At 35.7% G+C, this 25,380-nt stretch overlaps 1 protein-coding gene across 1 annotated transcript in view; it reads left to right on the top strand.

Annotated features, from left to right (window-relative positions):
- whrna (whirlin a) overlaps positions 1–25,380 on the top strand; it is a 585,387-nt gene that overhangs the window by 538,105 nt on the left and 21,902 nt on the right. The window contains 5 exon segments of the mRNA XM_030149708.1: positions 5,972–6,046; positions 10,953–11,316; positions 11,319–11,540; positions 17,095–17,261; positions 21,332–21,454. Coding sequence (XP_030005568.1) covers positions 5,972–6,046; positions 10,953–11,316; positions 11,319–11,540; positions 17,095–17,261; positions 21,332–21,454 — 951 coding nt within the window.

Below are 25,380 nucleotides of genomic sequence, written 5' to 3'. Positions count from 1 at the left end.
TTAGTATAAGGTTAGTATATTAGCAGTAGTTAGTATAAGGTTAGTGTATTAGTAGTAGTTAGTATAAGGTTAGTATATTAGCAGTAGTTAGTATAAGGTTAGTATATTAGCAGTAGTTAGTATAAGGTTAGTATATTAGCAGTAGTTAGTATAAGGTTAGTATATTAGTAGTAGTTAGTATAAGGTTAGTATATTAGCAGTAGTTAGTATAAGGTTAGTGTATTAGCAGTAGTTAGTATAAGGTTAGTATATTAGCAGTAGTTAGTATAAGGTTAGTATATTAGCAGTAGTTAGTATAAGGTTAGTGTATTAGCAGTAGTTAGTATAAGGTTAGTATATTAGCAGTAGTTAGTATAAGGTTAGTATATTAGCAGTAGTTAGTATAAGGTTAGTATATTAGCAGTAGTTAGTATAAGGTTAGTATATTAGCAGTAGTTAGTATAAGGTTAGTGTATTAGCAGTAGTTAGTATAAGGTTAGTATATTAGTAGTAGTTAGTATAAGGTTAGTATATTAGCAGTAGTTAGTATAAGGTTAGTATATTAGCAGTAGTTAGTATAAGGTTAGTGTATTAGCAGTAGTTAGTATAAGGTTAGTATATTAGCAGTAGTTAGTATAAGGTTAGTATATTAGCAGTAGTTAGTATAAGGTTAGTATATTAGTAGTAGTTAGTATAAGGTTAGTATATTAGCAGTAGTTAGTATAAGGTTAGTATATTAGCAGTAGTTAGTATAAGGTTAGTATATTAGCAGTAGTTAGTATAAGGTTAGTGTATTAGCAGTAGTTAGTATAAGGTTAGTATATTAGCAGTAGTTAGTATAAGGTTAGTGTATTAGCAGTAGTTAGTATAAGGTTAGTATATTAGTAGTAGTTAGTATAAGGTTAGTATATTAGCAGTAGTTAGTATAAGGTTAGTATATTAGCAGTAGTTAGTATAAGGTTAGTATATTAGCAGTAGTTAGTATAAGGTTAGTGTATTAGCAGTAGTTAGTATAAGGTTAGTATATTAGTAGTAGTTAGTATAAGGTTAGTATATTAGCAGTAGTTAGTATAAGGTTAGTATATTAGCAGTAGTTAGTATAAGGTTAGTATATTAGCAGTAGTTAGTATAAGGTTAGTGTATTAGTAGTAGTTAGTATAAGGTTAGTATATTAGCAGTAGTTAGTATAAGGTTAGTATATTAGCAGTAGTTAGTATAAGGTTAGTATATTAGCAGTAGTTAGTATAAGGTTAGTATATTAGCAGTAGTTAGTATAAGGTTAGTATATTAGCAGTAGTTTAGTTATAGCAGTAGTAGTATAAGGTTAGTGTATTAGCAGTAGTTAGTATAAGGTTAGTATATTAGCAGTAGTTAGTATAAGGTTAGTGTATTAGCAGTAGTTAGTATAGGTTAGTGATTAGCAGTAGTAGTATAAGGTTAGTATATTCGCAGTAGTTAGTATAAGGTTAGTGTATTAGCAGTAGTTAGTATAAGGTTAGTATATTAGCAGTAGTTAGTATAAGGTTAGTAGTATTAGCAGTAGTTAGTATAAGTTAGTATATTAGCAGTAGTTAGTATAAGGTTAGTGTATTAGCAGTAGTTAGTATAAGGTTAGTATATTAGCAGTAGTAGTATAAGGTTAGTGTATTAGCAGTAGTTAGTATAAGGTTAGTATATTAGTAGTAGTTAGTATAAGGTTAGTATATTAGTAGTAGTTAGTATAAGGTTAGTGTATTAGCAGTAGTTAGTATAAGGTTAGTATATTAGTAGTAGTTAGTATAAGGTTAGTATATTAGCAGTAGTTAGTATAAGGTTAGTATATTAGTAGTAGTTAGTATAAGGTTAGTTAGATTTTCCACAATCTGAAAACACAGGCCAGAAGTAGATCCATAAACCTCCTGTCCTCTCAGACCACTTGAATTATAATACGCTGAAAGGGAATTCTGGGATTCTTGGATCAGGTTCTGCAGCTTTAATACTACGGTTAATTTTTCAGTTTATTTCATGCCAGTATTTACTTAATTAACATTAAACAGACTGAACAGATGCATTAGAACTCAAACCTTCTGTTTACCTTTAAGGCTTTAGAAATACAAATTACAGAGGTATGACATAAATCAGTCTCAAACAGGGGTACGTGTACCCCCAGGGGTACTTGGAAGACGCCCAGGTTGTACGTACAATTATGGGGGAAAATACATTAAAATAGAAAAGCACTCAGAGAGCGCAGACCTCCACCAAAGCAGATCAGTGCCCCCCCACCCCCGATCATCACCTAAATTTAATCATTTGTTCCTTGTGCCAGTATCAACATTTCCTGAAGTTTTCATCCAAATCCATCTATAACTTTTTGAGTTATCTTGCACATGGTCAGACAGACAAACAGACAGACAAACCAACGCCGGCAAAAACAGAATGTCCTTGGCGGAGGTAATGAGTCATCATGTACTGAATACAAAATAAATAATGAGAATTAATGCTGACATTATCAACACACATACAATAACACATTCATTTAGTAAAATGGACACTCCTGACCTTATTTCATTTTTTTTTTTAATTCTGAGCCCACCCCCCATTTAAGAACATTTCTATTTTATATTATTCAAATGAATTTATTTCAGTAATTAAGTCATTATTGTTTGTTGATAAAAGGTTCATTTATTCATTAAGGACCAATTCATTTATTTTTCTTATCAACAAAAGGGCATGTTTCAGTTTATATTTTGCACAAAAAATATATAAAGTATTAAGATTTGTTATTTTTGATATATTACAGATGAATATATGTTGTTTATTTTGTAAGTTTTGAAAATGAAAGGGAACAAAGTTTGCTCCATTTTTTAGTCCAGTGGGTCTGGTGGACGACTGGGATCAGCTGGTGTCTGTCCACCGTCCATAAACAATTTTTCAACAATCTTCTTCTTCGAAACTGTCAGTCAGAATGACTTGACATTTGTTGTGGAACATCTTTGGGGTTCGGTCTACTGAGGTTGTTCAAAGAATTGGGAAATATTGATTTTTAATTTTTTTTTTTTTTTTTTAATTTTTGAAATTTAAAAAATCCCCATTGGTTTACATGACTCCTGGTGCAGCTGTACAAAAATACAAAAACAAACACAAAAAGGCCAATAAACACTGACACACACACATTCAGTCCAAATGAACACTAACAGCACAACCCACTGAACCCCTGCACAGAAAAACAACACATTTACAACAACATGAACAATACCCACAATGCAATGCACAGATAAAAAGGTGTGGTCAGGACTAAAACTGAGTGATTTAAATCCATTCAACTGAAACTTTTTCGTACTTTCGACTATGTCTACAAATTAGTAGAATATACTGAACATTTTCTAGTAATGGAATAAAACTGAAATCATTTAAGTTCATTGTAATTAAAGCATTTTAGTAAATACAAAGTCCAGGATTACAGTGTAGCTCGACTACTAAGTATGACTGAAATATACAAAAAATGATCATCAAGGATCTCAGAAGCAAAGCATGTGAATCTTCTTCCAAAGGGGAACCTCCTGTCCCTCTGCTCATTTCAGTGTCTGCTGCTGCATGTGTTTTTCTGTCATAATGCGTGTTGAACAGATTGCTTTCATTAACGTTCAGATACTCATGCATTTGGCGTACATTATATTGTGCAGAAAACGTCTGGGGATGTTTCATAAAAGACACAGAAACACAGAACGCTCTGACAGCTGACAGCGCAGAGCGGCGTCTCTGCATGTGCAAAGTCGATTGACTCTTGTGATAAATAAATTGTCCGTAAGTGGTCCCCGCTCGGCGGCCAGGGGTAATTAAGCTGAATTGATGGGGCTTTTGTTTTGGTTTCATGGTGGAGTTAAATGAAGGGCAGCGTTTCTCTGAACTCGTCTCCTCGGCTCTGAAATCGCTCGCAAATTACCTCCCCTCCACCACTGCGGCGGCGGGATTGAGCTGGCGGATCCTGGTTTGAGCCGAGCTGATGGTTTTTTATCGATTGCATGTGTGTGTTCTGCTGGTGGGAGAAGACACAGGAGCTTTGTGTGTCTTATTTGCTTGCCTTCCGTACAGACTTTGAGATTGACAAGCAAATGTTAACAGACATTGACGTCTTCTTGTTTTCTTAAAGCAGCGGAACATCCAACAAATCCAATTTGGCATTTGTTCTGGAATAAACACAGTTCTGTTTAATGTTTAACAAGCCTTCCAGGTATACTATATGGACAGAAGTATGTGGACACGTTGAATTCAGGTGTTTCTTTTCTAACATGGGTCTGCGATACAAAACAATAATGACTAATGTCAGAATATAGTTTTATATTATGGGATAAATGTTATTACATTGGATAGTTTGAGTTAAATTGTAAATCTTTGTTTCAAAAATGCCTCAGAGATGATTTTGACTTAATTTCTCTCAACTTTTTTTTTTTTGATCTATTACTGTGATAACCTCCGCCAAGGAGGTTATGTTTTTGCCAGGGTTTGTTTGTTTGTCTGTCCGTTAGTGTGCAACATAACTCAAAAAGTTATGGACAGATTTGGATGAAATTTTCAGGGTTTGTTGGAAATGGGATGAGGAAGAAATGATTAAATTTTGGTGGTGATCGGGGGTGGGGGGTGGGGGGGGGCACTGATCAGCCTTGGCGGAGGTCTGCGCTCTCCGAGTGCTTCTAGTTTGAAATGTTTTACTTATAAATTTCCGAAGTATTTTTCCTCCTTTGACTGATGTTTATAAACAATATTGACTAATACTGGGGCACATCATTTCACACAGCAATGTTTTTCATTATGATATAGTAGAACACATAAATAATATTGATGTTTTTATCTCAAATCATCATGAACAGGACATCTTACAGCTGTAGACATGATGTGTCCCAATATTTCTGTCCATATAGTTTAGAAATATCAAAATTTCCTTCAAGTTTAATGGGAGATTTTTCTTCCTCAGTGAGATGTGAAGAAAGTAGATGGTTAGTTTTGGTAGAAAATTATTATTTACAGTCAGAGCACAAAAAATATTTTAGAAATTTAGAGGAAGAACATTTAAAATCATAGTCATGGATAAAAAATAGGGCTGTGTATCGGCAAGAATCTGGTGATACGATACAAATCACAATACTAGGATCACGATACAATATATCATGATATATCATGATCCTGTTAAAAAGGCAATGTTTTATTGGTTTTGTTTCTTTTTTAAAAGATTATTTCCTGGAAGAATTGAATTACACCAGAAATCTGCACAAATACTAAACACATTTTTTTTTTAATCCCAACAGGATCTAATGTTATATCACAAAATGTTCCTGTGTTCAAACTGAAATTCTGTTTTACAGACATTACAGTTTCAGATCCTGTTCAAATGTTCAGATTCTATTAGTTCACAACTAACATCAGAACAGGATTTGAGTTCAATCTAAGCAAAGGAACTCCCATCTGCCTCTCAGACAGAAAAAAGTGCTTTTAGGATCCTTCAAATAACCATTATTTAATAAAACAGTGTTAAATAATAATAAATAAAATATAAACAATAAAGAAAACAAAAAGGAACCTCCACAATATCTGCATTTGAATAAATACCTAAAAATATCGATAGAGTATCGTGAAATGAAATATCATGATACATTGCAGAACTGATATTTTCTTACACCCATAATAAAAAAAAAAGGAAATGTTGAGAGAAATTAAGTAAAAACCATCTCTGAGGCGTTTTGGAAGCAAAGATAACAGTTTAAACCAAACTAACCAATGCTATGATATTTATCCCATAATATAAAACTGTATTATAACATTAGTCATTATTGTGTTGTATCCCAGACCCCTGTTAGAAAAGAAACACCTGAATTCAACGTGTCCACATACTTTTGTCCATATCATGCACCTCCTTCCTTCCTTCCTCTGTCTTTTCTGTTTTTTCCCTTTTACTTCACACTTGCGTATTTTTCTCTTTCACCTCTTATCTTTCTTTTTCTTCTGTTTCTTGTGGCAGAACGACAGCGTGGTGGAGACGAATGAGGACGATCCTCCGGAGAGTCTCAACATGCTGCTGACCGACATCTCTCTGGTGAGTCCAGCAGACGGGCGTCCACGGCCTCCTGATAGAGATGGATACGACACAAGGGGTGGGGGTGGGGTGGGGGGTTACTGGAAACCTTCATGACGACCTGCATAGAAGTAAATCTGTGTCATTAGATTTTGAATTATAAAAGCCATTGAATTTCTAGTGCTGATTTTTTTGCACTGAAATTAAGTTTCTGATTTTTTTTTGCACTGAAATTAAGTATCTGAATTTTTTTGCATTGAAATTAAGTTTCTGATTTTTTTTTTTTGCACTGAAATTAAGTATCTGAATTTTTTTGCATCAGATTTTTTTTTTGCTCTGAAATTAAATATCTGATTTTTTTTGCACTGAAATTAAGTATCTGAATTCTTTTTTGCACTGAAATTAAATATCTGAAATTTTTTTGCACTGAAATTAAGTATCTGAATTTTTTTGCATCAGATTTTTTTTTTGCTCTGAAATTAAATATCTGATTTTTTTTGCACTGAAATTAAGTATCTGAATTCTTTTTTGCACTGAAATTAAATATCTGAAATTTTTTTGCACTGAAATTAAGTATCTGAATTTTTTTTTTTTTGCACTGAAATTAAGTATCTGAATTTTTTTTTGCACTGAAATTAAGTATCTGAATTTTTTTGCATTGAAATTAAGTTTGTGATTTTTTTTTTTGCACTGAAATTAAGTATCTGAATTTTTTTTGCACCGGATTTTTTTTTTGCTCTGAAATTAAATATCTGATTTTTTTTTTTGCACTGAAATTAAGTATCTGAATTTTTTTTTGCACTCAAATTAAATATCTGAAATTTTTTGCACTGAAATTAAGTATCTGAATTTTTTTTTTTGCAGTGAAATTAAGTATCTGAATTTTTTTTGCACTGAAATTAAGTATCTGAATTTTTTTTGCACTGAAATTAAGTATCTGAATTTCTTTTGTGCTGAAATTAAGTATCTGAATTTCTTTTGTGCTGAAATTAAGTATCTGAATTTCTTTTGCACTGAAATTATCTGAATTTTTTTTTTTTTTTGCAGTGAAGTTAAGTACCTGAATTGTTTGTCTCTGAATTCAACTTTGTTCATAAATTTAGAATTAAAAAAATTCAGATGCAAAAATTCCAGTGCAAAAAATTCAGCTACTTATTTTCAGTGCAAAAAAAATTCAGTGCAATAAATTTAATGGCTTTTATAATTCCAAATCTGATGACATGGATTTCCTTCCATACCTGCAGGCTTTGTTTTGTGGACTGAACTGGAGTTGAACAAGTGTTTGTACATACTGGGAAAGAGCCAAAGGAACAGAAGTAAAGCTCTTTCTTTATCTCCTTCCTTTTTGTTGCCTGTAGGCCCTGTTACAACCTGCTCTTACTTCCTCTAATCTGCTGCAGCATAGGGTAAAGTAAAAAAAAAAAAAAAAAAAAAAAAAAGATTGGATTGACCTTAGCTTCCAAAAAGCACCAAGTCGTATCAAGAAGTCTCATTTGTTTTGTTTTCTGATAAACAAGGAGAAAGCTTTTAGCCTGTAGCCGCCCAAGGCTACCTGCTGCTCAAATCATGCCTTCTTTTCTGTTTTTAAACTTTATTTTCTGGCCTTTTTACGTCTCATTTCATACACGCTCATGTCTCAGTGTTTGTCCATTCCACTGTCTGGTTTATGTTTGTACCTGGAGACGCAGGATTCCAGCACCGGGACATGTTCGACGTCTTCAAATCAGCTGTTTTTGGCGGAAACTGGTGAAGTGGTTAAAGCGCTGTTGAGATGATGATGATGATGATGATGATGAGCTGTACACATGGACGTTTCTTCAGCCTGACTGAAATTATTCTACCCTGAAGTATTTATTACCAACCAAAACTACTGGTTGAATTCATACCAGATTTAGTTTATAGATTGCAAGGAACCCAGAATAAATATGATTACATTATGGGAAAAGTAGGTCAAAGTTCTTTTTTTTTTAGGGGGGATTTTTTTTTTTTTTTTTTTCCCCATTTACTTCTAATGGGTGAAATTTGTCTATACTGACATCAGCAAACACAGAGACATGATGACATCAGCTGGATCGATGCCAAAATAAGATACAATACATGCGAGGGGCGGGGTTTATTGTGCCTGGAACCACTTGTTCAGAATGGAATTAACTGTAACCCACCCATCGTGAAGAATCTGATCTACCAGAACCATATGTATGTGCAGACCCTCTATAGTGTCTGTTAATCTGAATAATCCACAGCACCGTGTCCTGCTCAAGGGGCGAGGAATGAAGCCGATGCGCAAGTACCTTTAAGTTGTAATACCGCTGATGGCCACTAGATGGTGATTCCAAAGCCCTGGCTCCTAAACATGGGACTTCTGTGTTAAAGCAGTGAGTTGGTAGTTTTTTTCCAGGAGTAATCTCAGCTGTTAGCTCAAAGGCTGAAGGCACTGTGTCCATTGGTGTATTTGTCATTAGCAATTTCTTGTTGAGTTTTTAAGACATTTAGATTTTTGAATTTTTGGCAAATTTTTGAAATATTAAACATGTGCCTTTCCTTCGAATGGTCCATATTTTGATGGTTTATAACATATAAGTGGTTCCAGATAGTAATATAGTTCCTATTGATCACTGATAGAAGTCATATATGGACTTTCATTTGGGTCCATGACCTTTGACCTTCAGTGACCTTGAAAGGTTAAACACAAGGTCACCGATATTTAGATTTCAACAGTAGTCCTCTCTGAAACTACTGGTCGGGTTCATTACAAATTTTCTTTGTAGCTTCCTTTGGACAGTGTTTAAAATGTGTTCACAGTTTGGAGAAATGTAGATTTTTGAGTTTTTCAATCATTAAAAATGTGCCTTTGCTTCTAATGGTCCATATTTTAATGCTTTATAACATGTATATCGTTAGAGAGAGATTTGGGATGGCCATGGCTCAGATCCAATAACTGAAGGGTTGGCAGTTTGAATCCCGCTCTGTCCTAGTCAGTCTGTTTGTCCTTGGCCAGTACACTTCACTTTCCTCCAGTGCCACTCACACTGGTGTATGAATGTGTAAGAATGTGTATGAATGTGTAAGAATGTGTATGAATGTGTATGAATGTGTATGAATGTGTATGAATGTGTGGTGGTGGTCGGAGGGGCAGCTACGCTTCTGTCAGTCTGCCTACATATGTGGTTTACCTCCACCAGAGGGGGAATGTGACAGTATGAGAATGAATAATGGGTCAATAATGTAAAGAGTGGTCAAAAAAGTGCAATAGAAATGTAATCCATTATTATTATAGGTCATCGATCCAGCTGATGTCATCATGTCTCTGTGTGTGCTGATGTCAGCATAGACAAATTTCACCCATTAGAAGTAAATGGGGGGAAAAAAAGGATTTTAAAAATTCCAATAAAAAAATTTTAACTTCAACCTACTTATATTATTATTATTATTACATTATTATTGTTAGATATCAATATAGTTCTTATTGATCACTGATAGAAGTCATATATGGACTTTGATGGAATTAGTTCAGTTCTCTTCCAGTGAAAGTTCAGTAATCCAAACAGAACAAAAATGATCCAAAGATCAGTAGAATGTCATGAAATGAATAACACTGTTACAGAAACAGACTTGAAATGGATCCATGGACGTAAGGGATCATTGATAACCTGGAAACGCATGTACATTCACAAAGGACAGACAGACAGACAGACAGACAGACAGACAGACTGACTGACTGACTGACTGACTGACTGACTGACTGACTGACTGACTGACTGACTGTGACTGATTTTATTAATCCCCCAGGGTAAGGGTGTCAAACTCATTTTGGTTCAGGGCTCACATTTAGCCCATTTTGATCTGAAGTGGGCTGAACCAGCAAAATAATAACCAAATAACTGATAAATAATGACAACTACAAATTTTTTTGTGCAAAAAATAACATTAAATGATGAAACTATTTCTATCCAAAACAAAAAAGATGTGAATAACTGGAAAAAACTGAAATTTCTGAAGGAAAATAAGTACAATTTTATCAATATTCTGCCTCAACTTATGATTTCTACATGTGCATTATGGATCAGATCTACAAAGACACTAAACAGGCAGAATGTTGTTATTAAAATTACACGTATTTTTCTTTAGACATTCCAGGTTGTTCTTATTTGTTCAGGTTATTGACATTTTATTGTTAAAGGATATCAGAATTTAATGTTCTTTGCAATAAATCAAAGTAAAAAAAATTGGTGTTGCCATTATTTAGAGGCATAATATCATATTATTTTTTTCACATTAAACCAAGAAGAACATTTGGAGTCATTATTTCTAGGTTATTATGCTGTTATTTTTGGGTTTGATGCCCTTGACTGTTAATATCTTCAGGGTAATTTTTGCATTTTGCACTTTGCAAATTCGTCCCAGGGGCCAGGTTGGAACCTTTGGCGGGCCGCATGTTTGACACCTGTGCCCAGGGGAAATTCAGAATACAAAATGCGGTCACCGCTCCACAAACACAGCCACACCACATCAACACTCAGTAAATAAATAAATGCAGAGTATAAGTAGCTGTGAATAAATTAAATTAAAAAGAAGTAGATTAAAAAGACAAGATGTGTTTCCTACCTATCACATAAAAACATAGAAACCCACCTGAGGACAGAAGTGGTCCTGGGCTTCTACCTCCTGTTCACCCCCATCAGGTTGAACAGCACCTGATTCCAAACAGTGGAATACTGAGTTAAATTTATGGCATTAGTCCTCAAAGGGTTAAGAGTGAGTGTGATGTGTTTGGAATGACTCCAGATGAATGGAGTGTTTTCAGTCCGAGCTGATGTGAATATATTTTCCTTCCATGTTTCACCTTCACGGGGCCTTTTGTTTCCCACTGATGTGTCACAGGATGTTGTTTCCCCCCCTAATGAATGATGATATGCTCTCACTTCAGGATGATGTACAGTCCGCCACCGCCGAATCCCCCCCCTCCTTCAAGCCTCCGCCCCCCCCAGGGGTGCAGAGGCGCCAGAGTAGACGAGACCAGCTCTACAAAAGCCCCTCGTCTGAGTCGTCCCACTCAGGCTTGTACTTCACAGCCCCGCCCTCCCACAGCCACAGCACAGACCCCGGTCAGGGCGTCACCTCGCCGACGCAGCACCACAAACGAGAGGCCGCCAGGGACCCGACTCGAGACTACGCCACTGTCCGAAAGAAAGACGCCGCCGCCGCTCACTCCAGGAAAGAGCCCATAGCGAACGCTCAGCTGTCCACGGTGGCGCAGCACAACATCGGGCCCTTCCCCAGGGTCCAGTCCCCCGGCAGCAGAGCCACCAAACCCACCCCCTCCACCCCTCCACCCCCTCTCCTCCACCTCCACCTCCGCTCCCCGCCCCTCCTCCTCCTCCTTCGTCCCTGCCCCATAAACCGGGGTCCGTGTCCAAATCGGCCGCCTCTAAACACCAGTTTGTGACAGTTGAGGTTCACAGGCCCAACGCCGAGCCGGACGTCAACGAAGTGCGGCCGCTGCCTCAGGCTCGAGGTGAGGAGGGGGCCAATGTGTGGAAGCCCACAGGCATCATGGGTAAAATGAGAGTTTCTGTGTAAGTCAGGTAGGGGCGGGAATCTATTATTATTTCACGATTTGATTCAGATTTTTGGGGTTACGATTCGATTCAATATCAGTTTTCGATTCAAAATGATTTTCGATTTAAGATGATTTGATTCATAATTAGAAAAGCACTCAGAGAGCGCAGACCTCCGCCAAGGCAGATCAGTCGCCCCCCCGATCACCACCAAAATTTAATCTTTTGTTCCTTGTGCCAGTATCAACATTTCCTGAAATTTTCATCTAAATCCGTCCATAACTTTTTGAGTTATCTTGCACACACACAGACAGACAGACAAACCAACGCCAGCAGAAACAGAACCTCCTTGGCGGAGGTAATGATTTCTGCTTCAGTCTACAGATGTGCAAAGGATCCCCATGACCTACCCCAGTCTGCTTTGCAAGACAGAATGACAAATGCAGACATTAAAATGTCTTTTTCACATTTATTCACTTTTAAACATTTATCCATGCTTGGCAGGAGTTTGGTGAGGCACAGCAGTGTGTGTTAGTTTGACTCTGCACCGTGTCCTTACCGAGGTTATTATCGAAAACTAACGAAATGACGAAAACTACAACTGTAAAAACATTTTCATTAACTGAAATAAATAAAAACTATAATTAAAAGAAAAAAACATAACTAACTGAAACTGTATTGTGTGTTTACAAAACTAACTAAAACGGATAAAAATTATGGATGAAATTCTCCTCTTTATTTCACTCTAGCAATTTTATCTGCTGGCACCATTTGATATTTAACGATCTGTCACTTGTGGTTTCCAGTCGTCTTCTGGTCCCCACTCTACCTGGAAACATGGAGACTAAAGTTGGGAGAAAGCAGCAGAGTCCTGTCTGGGATTTATTTGAATACGACGACAGAGAAGAAGAGAAAAGAGACGACTAAACTAAAACTAAACTAAAACTAAGCATTTAGAAAATAACAAAAACTAATAAAAACTCACAAACCTGCTCTAAAAACGAATTAAAACGAACTGAATTAGAGAAAAAAAGTCAAAACTAAATAAAACTAAACTAGAATGAAAAATCCAAAACTATTAGAACCTTTAGTTGGACCAGGCATTAAAATGAACAAGAACTGAAGAAAACAAGGGGTGGTCTAATAATTTTTTATTTAAATGTAGGCTGTAACAGTTATGTAAATTAAGTAATAAGTAAAATACATGCATCTTAAAATTCTATGCAAGTACAGGTAAGAATAATCTAAAAACCAATATGTAAAAACCATCAGGTCTGTGTTTTGTTAATGATGAAAATGACAATGATTCACCGTTAAATCCATCATCAGATTGGGAAAAATGATGGAATCCTGTTGATCTTCTCAAAGCCCAATGTGACACCTGTCAATCAAAAGCAATCATGTCAATCATTTATTTGTGAATAATAGTTTGTAAATGTAAAAAATTTCATGTAATTTAGAGGTTTTTTACACCAAAAGAATGAAAAATATTAGTACTTTTCATTATTTATAGCAGGGGCGTCAAACTCATTGTAGTTCAGGGGCCACATTCAGCCCAATTTAACCTCAAGTGGGCCGAACCAAAAAAATAACAGCATAATAACTCATAAATAATGACAACTATTTTTTCCTCTTTGTTTTAGTGCAAAAGAAACAAAAAAAAAAAAAAAAAAAATCAAAAACATTAAATTGTGAAAATATTTACATTTACAAACTGTCCAAACAAAAAAAGATGTGAATTATCTGAAAAAAAAAACCCCGGAAATTTCTTAAAAATATTAAGTGGAATTTTTACAATATTATGCCTCAACTTATACATGTGCATTATGGATCAGTTCTATAAAGGCACAAAACATTTAGTAACAAGCAGAATATTGTTAAAATTGCACTCAATTTTTTTGAGACATTTCAGGTTATTCTCATTTTATTGTTAAAGGATAACACTGGTCAACAACAAATGTATTGTTGAAGTTTTTTGAGCGGATTTAGTATAATTTTGGTGTGCTGAATCCAAAAATCACATTCATTTTGCTCAATCAGGTCAACTTTCTGAACTATGCTACATATTGGCTTTTTCACATTTTTGCTTACATTTATGGGCATTTTCACATCATATGATACAAAATTCTTTCATATTTCTTGCAATAAATGAGTTCTGAAGATTTGACTTTTGCCAATTTATGATTAATGTTTTTTTTAATATTACAGGTGAATGAAATGGCTTCGACTAGAAGATCTTGCAAAAATAAGCCTGACATATTCTGCCACATCTGCGCTGAATACACCATTGTACCTAACAGGAATCCTGTTAGAAAATGACTTTTTTTCTCTTAAAACTTATTTTGGGTGAGAACTATATAAAAAAAATCAACTGATAAAGTCACAAAAATGTAATCAATTTTGTGAGAAGATCAAATTTTTCAAAATCAAATTAGCAAAAAAACCTGACCAGATTGAGAAAAACAGATGTCATTTTTGGATTTAGCGGTGCAAAATGGTCCGAATTCAGCTGAAAAAACCTAGACAACTTGCAAAAAACATTTTTTTGTAACCCAGTGTTATTTGTTCATGTAAATATTTTCATAATTTAATGTTAGTTTTTGCACTATAACAAGGAGAAAATTTTGAAGTTGTCATTATTCATCAGCATAACATGATATTTTTTCCACATTAAACCAAGAAGAAAATTTGGAGTCATTATTTATAGGTTATCATGTTATTAATTTTACTTGAGATCACAATAGTCTGTATGTGGAACCTGAACTAAATCTAGTTCAACACTCTTGGTTGATTATATCTTCAGTGTAATTTTTACACTATCCAACTTCATCCCGTGGGCCGGAACGGACCCTTTGGCGGGCCAGATTTGGCCCGCAGGCCGCATGTTTGACACCCCTGATTTCTGGGTTCTGATGATAGTATTTCACTGGTCTGACCCACTTTAGATCATATTGGTCTGAAAGTGGAACCTGAACTAAAATGATTAATATCTTTTCATTTCATAAATCCATCCCACAGGCCCAGATTGGACCTTTTGGTGGGCCTGTTTTGGCCCACGGGCCGTATGTTTGACCCCCCCCGCTCTACAGTAATAACACTGCTGATCGTTTTTGGTCCTTTGTAAGTGACCTGTCGGACTCCAACGTCTCTCGCTGCTTCAATAACCTGACTGACACTAATGCAGTCAATTATGTATGAGTTATTCATGAACACCTACTTTGTGTGGAAACCTTTTTCATATCGCCCATGATGCCTGTGGGGCTCCGCAAGACAATAACAGACATTTTCCAAGTGAATTTCACGCAATTTCCTCTCCACTTCCCTTTCAATTACAAGCCAAATTAGTACTGGTCCGACTTCAGAGAGCTGGTAGGTGTTCTCTTTGTCATGAATCATTCAGCTGCGTTCAGATTCGTGTTCTGATTACAGCCAGACCCTCGGACTCGCTGATTTATCACTTTCAGCATCAAATGAAGTAATATTCTGGATATTTGGAAGAAGACACGTGTGGATATTATGTAAATGATTCGTCCAAATATGTATTTATTTGGGCTTTTTGTGCATAAATGACAAATTACCTACAACGCCGTGTGTGATTGTGAGCGTAATCAGTCATTTTAAGTCCCATTGAGTCCTTTAATCCTTCATTATGTCGGAAAATTATATTTTTGTCAGAGCCAGTATGAAAATCTGCCAATGCTTTTTTCATCAATGTTTATTTCCAAAGCAGTTTTGGGCTTTTAATCATGTAGAAATAGAGGCTACACTGATTGTGTGCATAAATATCAAAGGATGATGATCAGAATAATTATTAAGGTGATGATAAAGTTACTAGAATCTGTGTCATTTTTCAGGCCTCTTTCAGACCTGCTTTAATCAAATGGACCGTTGTAATTATAGACCATATGGACAAAAGTATGTGGACAGGTTGAATTAAGTCAATGAGTATGTAAGTAAACGTTATTTATAGAGCACTTTTCACAGACAGGTACAAAGTGCTTTACAGTGCAAAATACAATTAAAACACTATTTAAATATATAATAAAATGCAATTAAAATACCATTTAACTATAGAATAAAATACAATTAAAATACCATTTAAATATAGAATAAGATATAGTTAAACTACCATTTAACGATATAATAAAATACAGTTAAAATACTATTAAAATACCATTTAAATATATAATAAAATAAAATTAAAATACCATTTAAATACATAATAAAATACAATTAAAACACCATTTAAATACAGAATAAAATACAATTAAAATACCATTTAAATATAGAATAAAATACAATTAAAATACTATTAAAATACCATGTAAATATAGAATAAAATACAATTAAAACAACATTTAAATACATAATAAAATATGATTAAAATGCCATTTAAATATAGAATAAAATACAATTAAAACAACATTTAAATACATAATAAAATATGATTAAAATGCCATTTAAATATAGAATAAAATACAATTAAAACACCATTTAAATATAGAATAAAATACAATTTACATACAATTTAAATACATAATAAAATATAGTTAAACTACCATTTAAATATATAATGAAATACAATTAAAATACCATTTAAATATATAATAAAATACAGTTTAACTACCATTTAAATATAGAATAAAATACAATTTAAATACAATTTAAATATAATAAAATACAATTAAAATACCATTTAAATATAGAATAAAATGCAATTAAAATACTATTAAAATACTTTTAAAATACCATACATATATAAACTACCATTTAAATATATAATAAAATACAATTAAAATACTATGGGTTCAGAAAATGAATGAAAACTAGTCATTTTGGTGACTTTTAACCTCCAACATGACCTTAACATCAGACTTTTCATTGTACAAAGTACTCGTACGATACAATCTGGCACTGACAAGATCATTAAATGGCCCATCATGAACATATTTATACACTGTGTTGGACAAAACAGTGGAGAAGCTGGGAAAGTTGCGAAAAACATGGATTTTCAGAGTTCAAAAAAAGTAACTTTCGGGGTGGGGTGGGGGTTTTGGACAAAAATTTTAAAAAAAGAATTACACAGGAGTGCTTAGAACATCTTGTTGCATCAGAAAATCAGGGCTAAAGTGGTATTTGATATTAAACCCCCCCCCCATCAATAATTACAGCATTTTTATCAATACAACATCATCCATAAACAAATATGTTGTTTGTTTACAAAGTTTTGAAAATATAAACAGACACCTTTGGCACCGGAAAACACATTTTTCCAAATTTTTTTCAATTCAAAATGCTGAAGTGAGAGTTTCGGTACTTGGCTAAAAAAAGGATATTTCAGCAGGTACTCCACTGTAAAAAGTTTGACCCCCCTGCCGTAGAAGACCTCAAAAGGAGCGTCTTTTACTGAAACACTCAGATGTTTAACGTGTATAGACTGAGCCCTGCATGGATCCCATCCAGAGTTTAACCCACGTGCTGCCCCCTCCCCCTCCCCCCCCCCCCCACCAGGTGGCGCCCTGTCTCAGCTGTCAGACAGCGGCCAGACGCTCAGCGAGGACAGCGGCGTGGACATTGCTGATTCGGGACACGTCAGCAAAGACAGCAGCCCCCACTCCTCACGCACTCGCCGCCCCGGAGAGCACCAAGGGGGCGGGGGGGACAACCCCTCCAAACCGGTGAGGGGGTCCATCACAAACAACACTGTAGTCTGGGACTGAAGTGTGTGGAGACGGAACTTGTACATCTGTGAAGACCAGGTCATGTGTTTAGACCCAGATCAGAGTCAAGCACAGCACCACCACCAGTCCAATTTAACATTTAGAAAGGTGAATTAGGTCCAGTTAGGTAAGGTAAAGGTAAGGTAAGATACGGTTAAGATAAGATAAAAGTTAAGGTATGGTAAAGATAAGGTAAGATAAGGTAAAGTAAGGTTAAGTTAAGATAAGGTAAGGTTAAGGTAAAGAAAGGTTAAGGTAAGATAAGATAAAGTAAGGTAAGATAAGGTAAAGGGAGGTTAAGATAAGATAAGGTTAAGTAAGGACACTATAAGGTAAGATGAGGTATAGTAAGGTCAAGGTAAGATAAGATAAGGTAAGGTAAAGTAAGGATAAGATAAAGTAAAGTAAGACAAAGTAAAGCAAGGACACTATGAGGTAAGATGAGGTAAAGTAAGGTTGAGGTAAGATAAGGTAAGGTAAAGCAAGGTTAAGATAAGATAAGGTAAAGTAAGGTTAAGATAAAGTAAGGTTAAGGTAAGATAGGCAAGGTAAAGTAAGGATAAGATAAGGTAAAGTAAGGTTAAGGTAAGATAGGCAAGGTAAAGTAAGGATAAGATAAGGTAAAGTAAGGTTAAGGTAAGATATGACAAGGTAAGGTAAGATGACATAAGATAAAGCAAGGTTAAGATAAAATAAGGTGAAGTAAGGTTAAGATAAGATAAAGTAAGGTTAAGGTAAGATAGGCAAGGTAAAGTAAGGATAAGATAAAGTAAAGTAAGGTTATGGTAAGATAAGATAAGGTAAGATAAAGTAAGATCAGATAAGATTAAGTAAGGTTAAGGTAAGATATGACAAGGTAAGGTAAGATGACATAAGATAAAGCAAGGTTAAGATAAGATAAGGTAAAGTAAGGTTAAGATAAGATGAGAAGATGAGGGAAAGCAAGATTAAGGTAAAATAAGGTAAGGTTAAGATAAGGTAAGATAAGATAAAGTAAGGTTAAGGTCAGATAAGGTAAGATAAAGTAAGGGTAAGGTAAAGTAAGGTTAAGATAAGGTAAAATAAGGTTAAACTCAGATAAGGTAAGGTAAGATAAAGGCCAGGCAGGTTTATTTCTACAGCACATTTCATGTACAAGACAATTCAAAGTGCTTTCCATAAAACATTAAAAGCATTACAGCAGAAGCAATAAAAAGTACAGGCATGAGAAAAAAAACAAACAAAGCAAAACATTTATTTTTTTTGTTGTAACTTTTTTTAAATTTATGAACAGGAGCGATCATTCTATTGATACTTTTTGCAAATGTAAGGTTTGGACAGTGTTTTTCTGAGGGTTTTTGGGAAGTTGAAATGAAGCACCTTTCCACGACGACATCTTACTCAGAAAATCACAAAAAAACCAGGAAGTAGTTTGGAAACTGGAGACAGTATTGAAAGTAAACAAGTCTATAGAAAGTCAGGATGTTTTTTGAATATTAACACAATGTTGGAAGAGTTTTAGAAATGGAGAACATCTTCGCTAATTAAGAACAGAATTTTGGCACCAGTCCGTACTTTCTGATCTCTTTGGAGGATTATGATTTAGTGGATTAGTCTAAAATTTAGGGCAGAACTTTAGAGATTGAAGCTTCGTGGGCGGAAAGTGTCCGACTGGAACGAAGGTCTTCACAGGTGTAGAAGTCCAGGTGTGTGTACGGGCTGATAAATGGACCTGGTTTGTGCTTAATCCTCCTGCAGAACCTGTTCTCAATCCTAACCGTGATCTCTTCTTTCCTCCTCCAGAACGTTTCCTTTGTTTTTCCTCATCTTGTTTGTTTCTCCATCATGTCACACACCCTCGTCATTCCATCACCGGCTGCAGCGTAACATAATGAAACTCTCAAATCGCTTTTCTGCTTCTTACTGATTGATGGAAGGGAATAACGAGTAAAGATCGAAGGGAGTATCCAGGACGTTTATGATGAGAAAGCCGTTAGGGTCAATGACTGTTTTAGATGAGAATTACTGAGCAGGACCAGGGCTGGGTGGATTGGATTTCGGATGAATCAAGCAGCCAAACATTTAACTTTTTATTTGTGCATGAAAGATGAGGAGGATCGTGCTGGGGAGATTAAATATGCTCATAAATCTTGCCTTAAATAAACCAGCTGTTTACTGTCAGCTTCTGGAACATTCTGCTTATCTGAATGCCCGTCAGAGAAAACCACACAAAACTCAAATATTGGCTATTTGTCAGTGAAAGTGAAAACCATATCCTGCTCTGTTTCACCTCTTCTGTAACTGTCATCTTGATTTCTATAAAAGATAAAAGCTGGATATTTTTTTTTTATGTTTCTCTAAATCAAAAGAAGCTGTTTCTACCTCTGTAAGTGTCAGCCTCTGGACGGACGATATATCGACCTCAACCATCCCCTCAGAGTCCACAGATACTGTTGAATTTCTGCGCTCCGGGAAGGAGACGTTAACTTGATTTCAGACGGTTCTGCCTCTGCAGAGGTGATCTGTAGAAGGAGCCTCTGGAGGTCAAAGTATAGTGGCTTTTTAAAGGTCTGTATAATAACTGTGGTCTGGAGCAGGGACGCTTTATTGGAGGACAGGACTGACTGCTAAGGGGGGGCGGTTTCTGTGGGGACGCTGCTCACCACACCACCTACCTTTAAAGGGGTTCTGCGCAAGGTTATTATCGATAACGAACACTAACGAAATGACGAAAACTAGAATTGTAAAAACATTTTCGCTAACTGAAATAAAAACTATAATTTAAAAGAAAAAACGATAACTAACTGAAACTGTATTGTGTGTTTACAAAACTAACTAAAACGGATAAAAATTATGGATAAAATTCCCTTCGTTTTCGTCTTTTTCAATGTCAGATTGATATGAAATCGATTTATTTCCCTCAAGCAATTTTAGCTAGTGGCACCATATGATATTTAATGGTCCGTCACTTGTGTTCACTTGTGGTTTCCAGTCATCTTCTGGTCCCCACTCTACCTGGAAACATGGAGACTAAAGTTGGGAGAAAGCAGCAGAGTCCTGTCTGGGATTTATTTGAATACGACAGCAAAGAAGATAAAATATATGACAAAGCTAAACTAAAACTAAGCAGCAAACCTGCTCTAAAAACAAATTAAAACTAACTGAACTAGAGGAAAAAAAAGTCAAAACTAAATAAAACGAAACTAGAGTGAAAAATCCAAAACTATTCGAACCTTGCCTGAGAGGGCCTGAACTTTTATCCAGAACCGCACCTGCACTAATTAACTCTGATGAAATGTCCACAGAGTCCACGTTCCTCAGTGGATGTGGACAATTTAGTTCCAGATACAAGATATTGTTCTAAGCTGCAGGTGGATCAAATTGGAGGATAATCGGAGTCATTTTGAATTTTTGATGAATTTTGGAAAATTGCTCAGTGATGGAAGATAGGAAAATTGTAGATGTTGTGACCTTGAACTTCAGCCTACTGGGACCAAAATGTAATGGGTTGGTCCCAGGGCCTAGGCCTATCTGTGGGGAAGATTTGGGAAAGATGGGTGGAAGAGTGTTCCCCTAAAGCTGCTAACAAACAAACAAACAAACAAACAAACAAACAAACAAACAAACACACAAACACACAAAGCAAAGTGATCATAATACCTCCTGGTGGAGGTAACTGTAGTTGCAGAAGAGGTTGAAACTGTTGAGCATTTGTTTCCTAACTCATGGACTGTCCAAACCGTGAATAAACCCCCAGTGTTCTATGAAGGTGTTGGACATAATCGCTCATTTACGCCTGTGTTTTCCTGATGTGAATATATAATCAGGGTGTTTGTGAATGTGTAAATTAGTTCGAAGAAATCTCCATCGTGTGTGTATGTGTAAGCTCCTCCTCTGATAAATAAAGGTTAAATGAGCACAGTAGCACAAAGAGAAGCAGATAAACAGGAGCTTATGAATATATTCATGTGAAGGCCCATAAATATTCTGAATTGACGCTGTGCACTTCTTAAACCCTGTGCTCTTCCTGCCTCTGTCGTTTCCTTCAGCCCGGTCTGCTGGAGCCCACCTCCACGCTGGTGAGGGTGGCCAAGAGCGCCAGCACGCTGGGCATCGCCATCGAGGGCGGAGCCAACACTCGGCAGCCGCTGCCACGAATCGTAACAATACAGGTGAGTCATGAAGAAACAGTGTCAACTTCAAATAAAAGCCCCCTCACCTGTTTCCAAACTCCATTAAATCCTCGTTAAAGTGCAGAAACTTGACTTTAGCGCAAGGTTATTATCGTTAACGAAAACTAACGAAATGACGGAAACTAGAATTGAAAAAACATTTTGAAACTGAAATAAATAAAAACTATAATTAAAAGAAAATGATAACTAACTGAAACTGTGTTGTGTGTTTACAAAACTAACTAAAACGGATAAAAAATTATGGTTAAAATTCCCTTTGTTTTCGTCTTTATCAGTGTCGGATTCATATGAAACCGATTTATTTTGTGCTAGCAATTTTAGCTAGCAGCACCATATGATATTTAACGGTCAGTCACTTGTGGTTTCCAGTCGTCGTCTGGTCCCCACTCTACCTGGAAACATGGAGACTAAAGTTGGGAGAAAGCAGCAGAGTCCTGTCTGGGATTTATTTGAATACGACGACAGAGAAGAAGAGAAAAGAGACGACTAAACTAAAATTAATACTAAAACTAAGCATTTAGAAAAAAATGAAAACTAATAAAAACTATCAAACCTGCTCTAAAAACGAATTAAAATGAATTGAATTAGAGAAAAAAAGTCAAAACTAAATAAAACTAAAATAGAATGAAAAATCGGACCAATGGCCCTGTATCTTAGCGGCCAAATGAAAAGCTTTGGGAAATGTATCCAGATGCCATTTATTCTCCCCCAGTTCTCTGTATTTATTCTATTACAGAAATAGTCCATGTTTTGCTCATATTCCAATCAGATCTGTAAAAAAATGAAATTCCAACTTGATATCACTGATACTGATTTATTGGACCAATCCACTTCCTATCTGTTATAATGGGAACATTTTTCAAAGTCGCACCAAATCCAGAATCAGATCTGGATCCAAATAATTTCAGTCCCTTGTGCTGACATCATCATACAGAAGCTGTATACCAAGTCTGAAGTCAATCAGAACTGGAGTTTGGGAGAAAAAGATGATTGTAATGTTTTCTCCGTAAGAGCCCATGTTAAATTTTGCGTCAGTTCCAGATCCAGAAGAAGATCCTGATCAGCATGTGGACATTATGTTTGGGTCATCTCCCCATCAGGGCTGGACTGGAGACATTTACACTGGAGATCATTTAGATTTACTGAGTTATTGCATCCATCCACTCCCTGTCTCTTATAATGGGGAAATGTTTCAAAGTGGCACCAAATCCAGAATCAGATCCGGATCCAAATAATTTCACCAACTTTCGTTGACATCATCATAAAGAAGCTGTATACCAAGTTTGAAGTCAATCAGAATTGTAGTTTCGGAGAAGAAGACGATTGAAATTTTTGTAACGGACGACAGACGACGACAGACGCTGCATGACGACAGTAGCTTACAGCCTGTCGTCCGCTAAGATAAAAACTATTATCACCTTGATTTCAAGCATCCTAAAAGCACTTTGTTCTGTTTGAGAGATGGATGTTAGTTCCTTTGTTGGGATTGCACAAAAATAATGTTCTGGTGTTGGATGATTCAGGGACTGTCCACTATTCATTCTATTCACAACTAACAGAAAATGAACGTTTGAGCAGCATCTTAAACTGTAATGTCTCTGAAACATAATTTAAGTTTTTAGAGACGAAAGTTTTGTGATATAGCCTTAGATCCTGTTCTGATCAAATAAAAATTTGTTTAGAGTTTGTGCGTATTTTTTCCAGGAAATAATCTTTAAATAAAAGAAACAAAAAAAACATCGCCTTGTTAACAGTATCGTGATATATCATATTGTGATTTGTATCGTACCTCCAGATTCTCGCCGATACACACCTCGAATAAGAACTGCCGCAACAAACGACGGGATTTCATAATAGTCCCATTAGTTTCGTGTCTTCTCATATTAAAACTACATCGGAGCCCAGGTTCTTTAACAGTTTATGCGTCTCTACAGCGCCCTCTGTGTCTGAAAACGACAGTGACCACTTCGCTGAATCCACTGGCTCCGCCCACAGCTCCCACTTAAGCCAAAACAAATAAAACTAAACTATAATGAAAAATCTAAAATGATTAGAACCTTGGTGTAGCGGCGTATCTGTGTCATTTGGCTGCTGTGTGTATTATCCGGGGTGCGTTTGGCTTCTGTTGCGGTCCCAGATGGGATGCGATGCCCTTTAAGGCTTTCTGTGGAATCACACTGCAGATGAACTCACTCTGAGACTCCGGCTCAGTTTGTCCTCCTTGGGTTTTTCACAAAGATCATTAAACCATTAATGGCGTCTCCATGAGGTTTGAAGTCGTGTGTGAGACAGACGAAAGAATGTGAGGAGTAGAAATAAAGGGTAACAGCAGAAACTAGCCCTGGCCCCGCCCTCTAACCTTCTGTGGGAGTGGCTTTGAATGAATGAATGAAATCTTTATTTGGAACATGTCGACAGTGAAATCAAAACAAAAATCAGCCAACAAAACATAAGTACTGGTACATAAATGATTGATAAGCAAACAAACAACAAAAATAAATACATAATAATAGTAATAATTAATCAATAAGTAATAATAACAAGAAGAAGAAGAAGAAGATAAATAAAACAAATTAAATGAAATTATACATGCTTGAAAAGATGTAAAAACTTATGTACTCCTACCCCCATTTTCTATTCCTTTTGATCACTATATAGCAATTATTATTTTGTATGAATATCAATATAATAATAATAATAATAATAATAATAATAATAATGATAGTTTGTTCTGTGCTGCTCTCTACACTCATATTTACTGTATATTTACTGTGTATTTACTGTGTATTTACTATGCAGTACTTGGTTCTGGTTCGTCAGTTCAGCTCCATGTGCAAGATTTAGCTGAAGAAAAATAATGTCATGTTCTTTCTTCTGTTTTCAACACTGCATCGAGTAAGAACCATTTATTTGTGTTTTGTTGCTTTAAAGTCCTTTTCACTGACAGTGAGTCTCCTTTAACAGGAGCTCTGAACAGACTGCATCTGCATCTTTTTCTTCTTTGTCTCCATCTTCTTCATCTTTTTTTCTTCTTCTTTGTCTTCATCATCATCTTCTTTGTCTCTTTCTTCCCTTTTTCTTCTTTGTCTTCTTCATTTTCTCCATCTTCTCCATCTACATCATCTTCATCTTTTTCTTTGTCTTTTTCATCTCCATCTTCATCTTCCTCTTTTTTTTCTTCTTCTTTGTCTTCTTCATCTTCTTTGTCTCTTTCTTCCCATTTTCTTCTTTGTCTCCATTTTCGTCGTCTTCTCCATCTAATTCATCTTCTTTATTTCCATCTTCTTCATCTTCTTCATCTTTTTCATCTTAGTCTTCATTTTCTTCGTCTCCATCATCTTCATTTTTGTCTTTGTCTTCATCATCTTCATCCTCTTCTTCTTCATCTTCTTCTTTGTCTTCATCTTCTTTATTTCCATCTTCTTTATCTTGGTCTCCATCATCTTCTTCATCTTCATTTTCATCTTTGTCTTCGTCATCTTCATCCTCTTCTTCTTCTTCATCTTTTTCGTCTTCATCTTCTTCATCTCCTTCACCTTGTTCTACTTTGTCTTTATCTCCATCTTTATCATCTTCTTTGTCATCTTCATCTTCTTCATCTCCATCTTCTTCATCTTCATTTTCATCTTTGTCTTCATCATCTTCATCTTCTTCTTCATCTTCTTCTTTGTCTTCATCTTCGTCTCCTTCATCATTGTCATCTTTTTCATCTCCTTCACCTTGTTCTTTATCTTTATCTCCATCTTTATCATCTTCTTTGTCTCCTTCACCTTTTTCTCCATCTTCTTCTCTTTGTCTTGTCCTTTATCTTCTCCTTCATCTTCTTTGTCTTTCTGTTTGTCTTCATCTTCTTCTCCTTCTTCTTCATCTTCTTCTTCTCCATCATCTTCTCCTCCTCCTTCTTC

The sequence above is a fragment of the Sphaeramia orbicularis genome, chromosome 12 (assembly GCF_902148855.1).
Source record: "Sphaeramia orbicularis chromosome 12, fSphaOr1.1, whole genome shotgun sequence".
NCBI classification, from domain to species: Eukaryota; Metazoa; Chordata; class Actinopteri; order Kurtiformes; family Apogonidae; genus Sphaeramia; species Sphaeramia orbicularis.
Note: the sequence above shows the minus strand (reverse complement) of the source record. Positions and strands in the feature narration are given on the sequence as shown.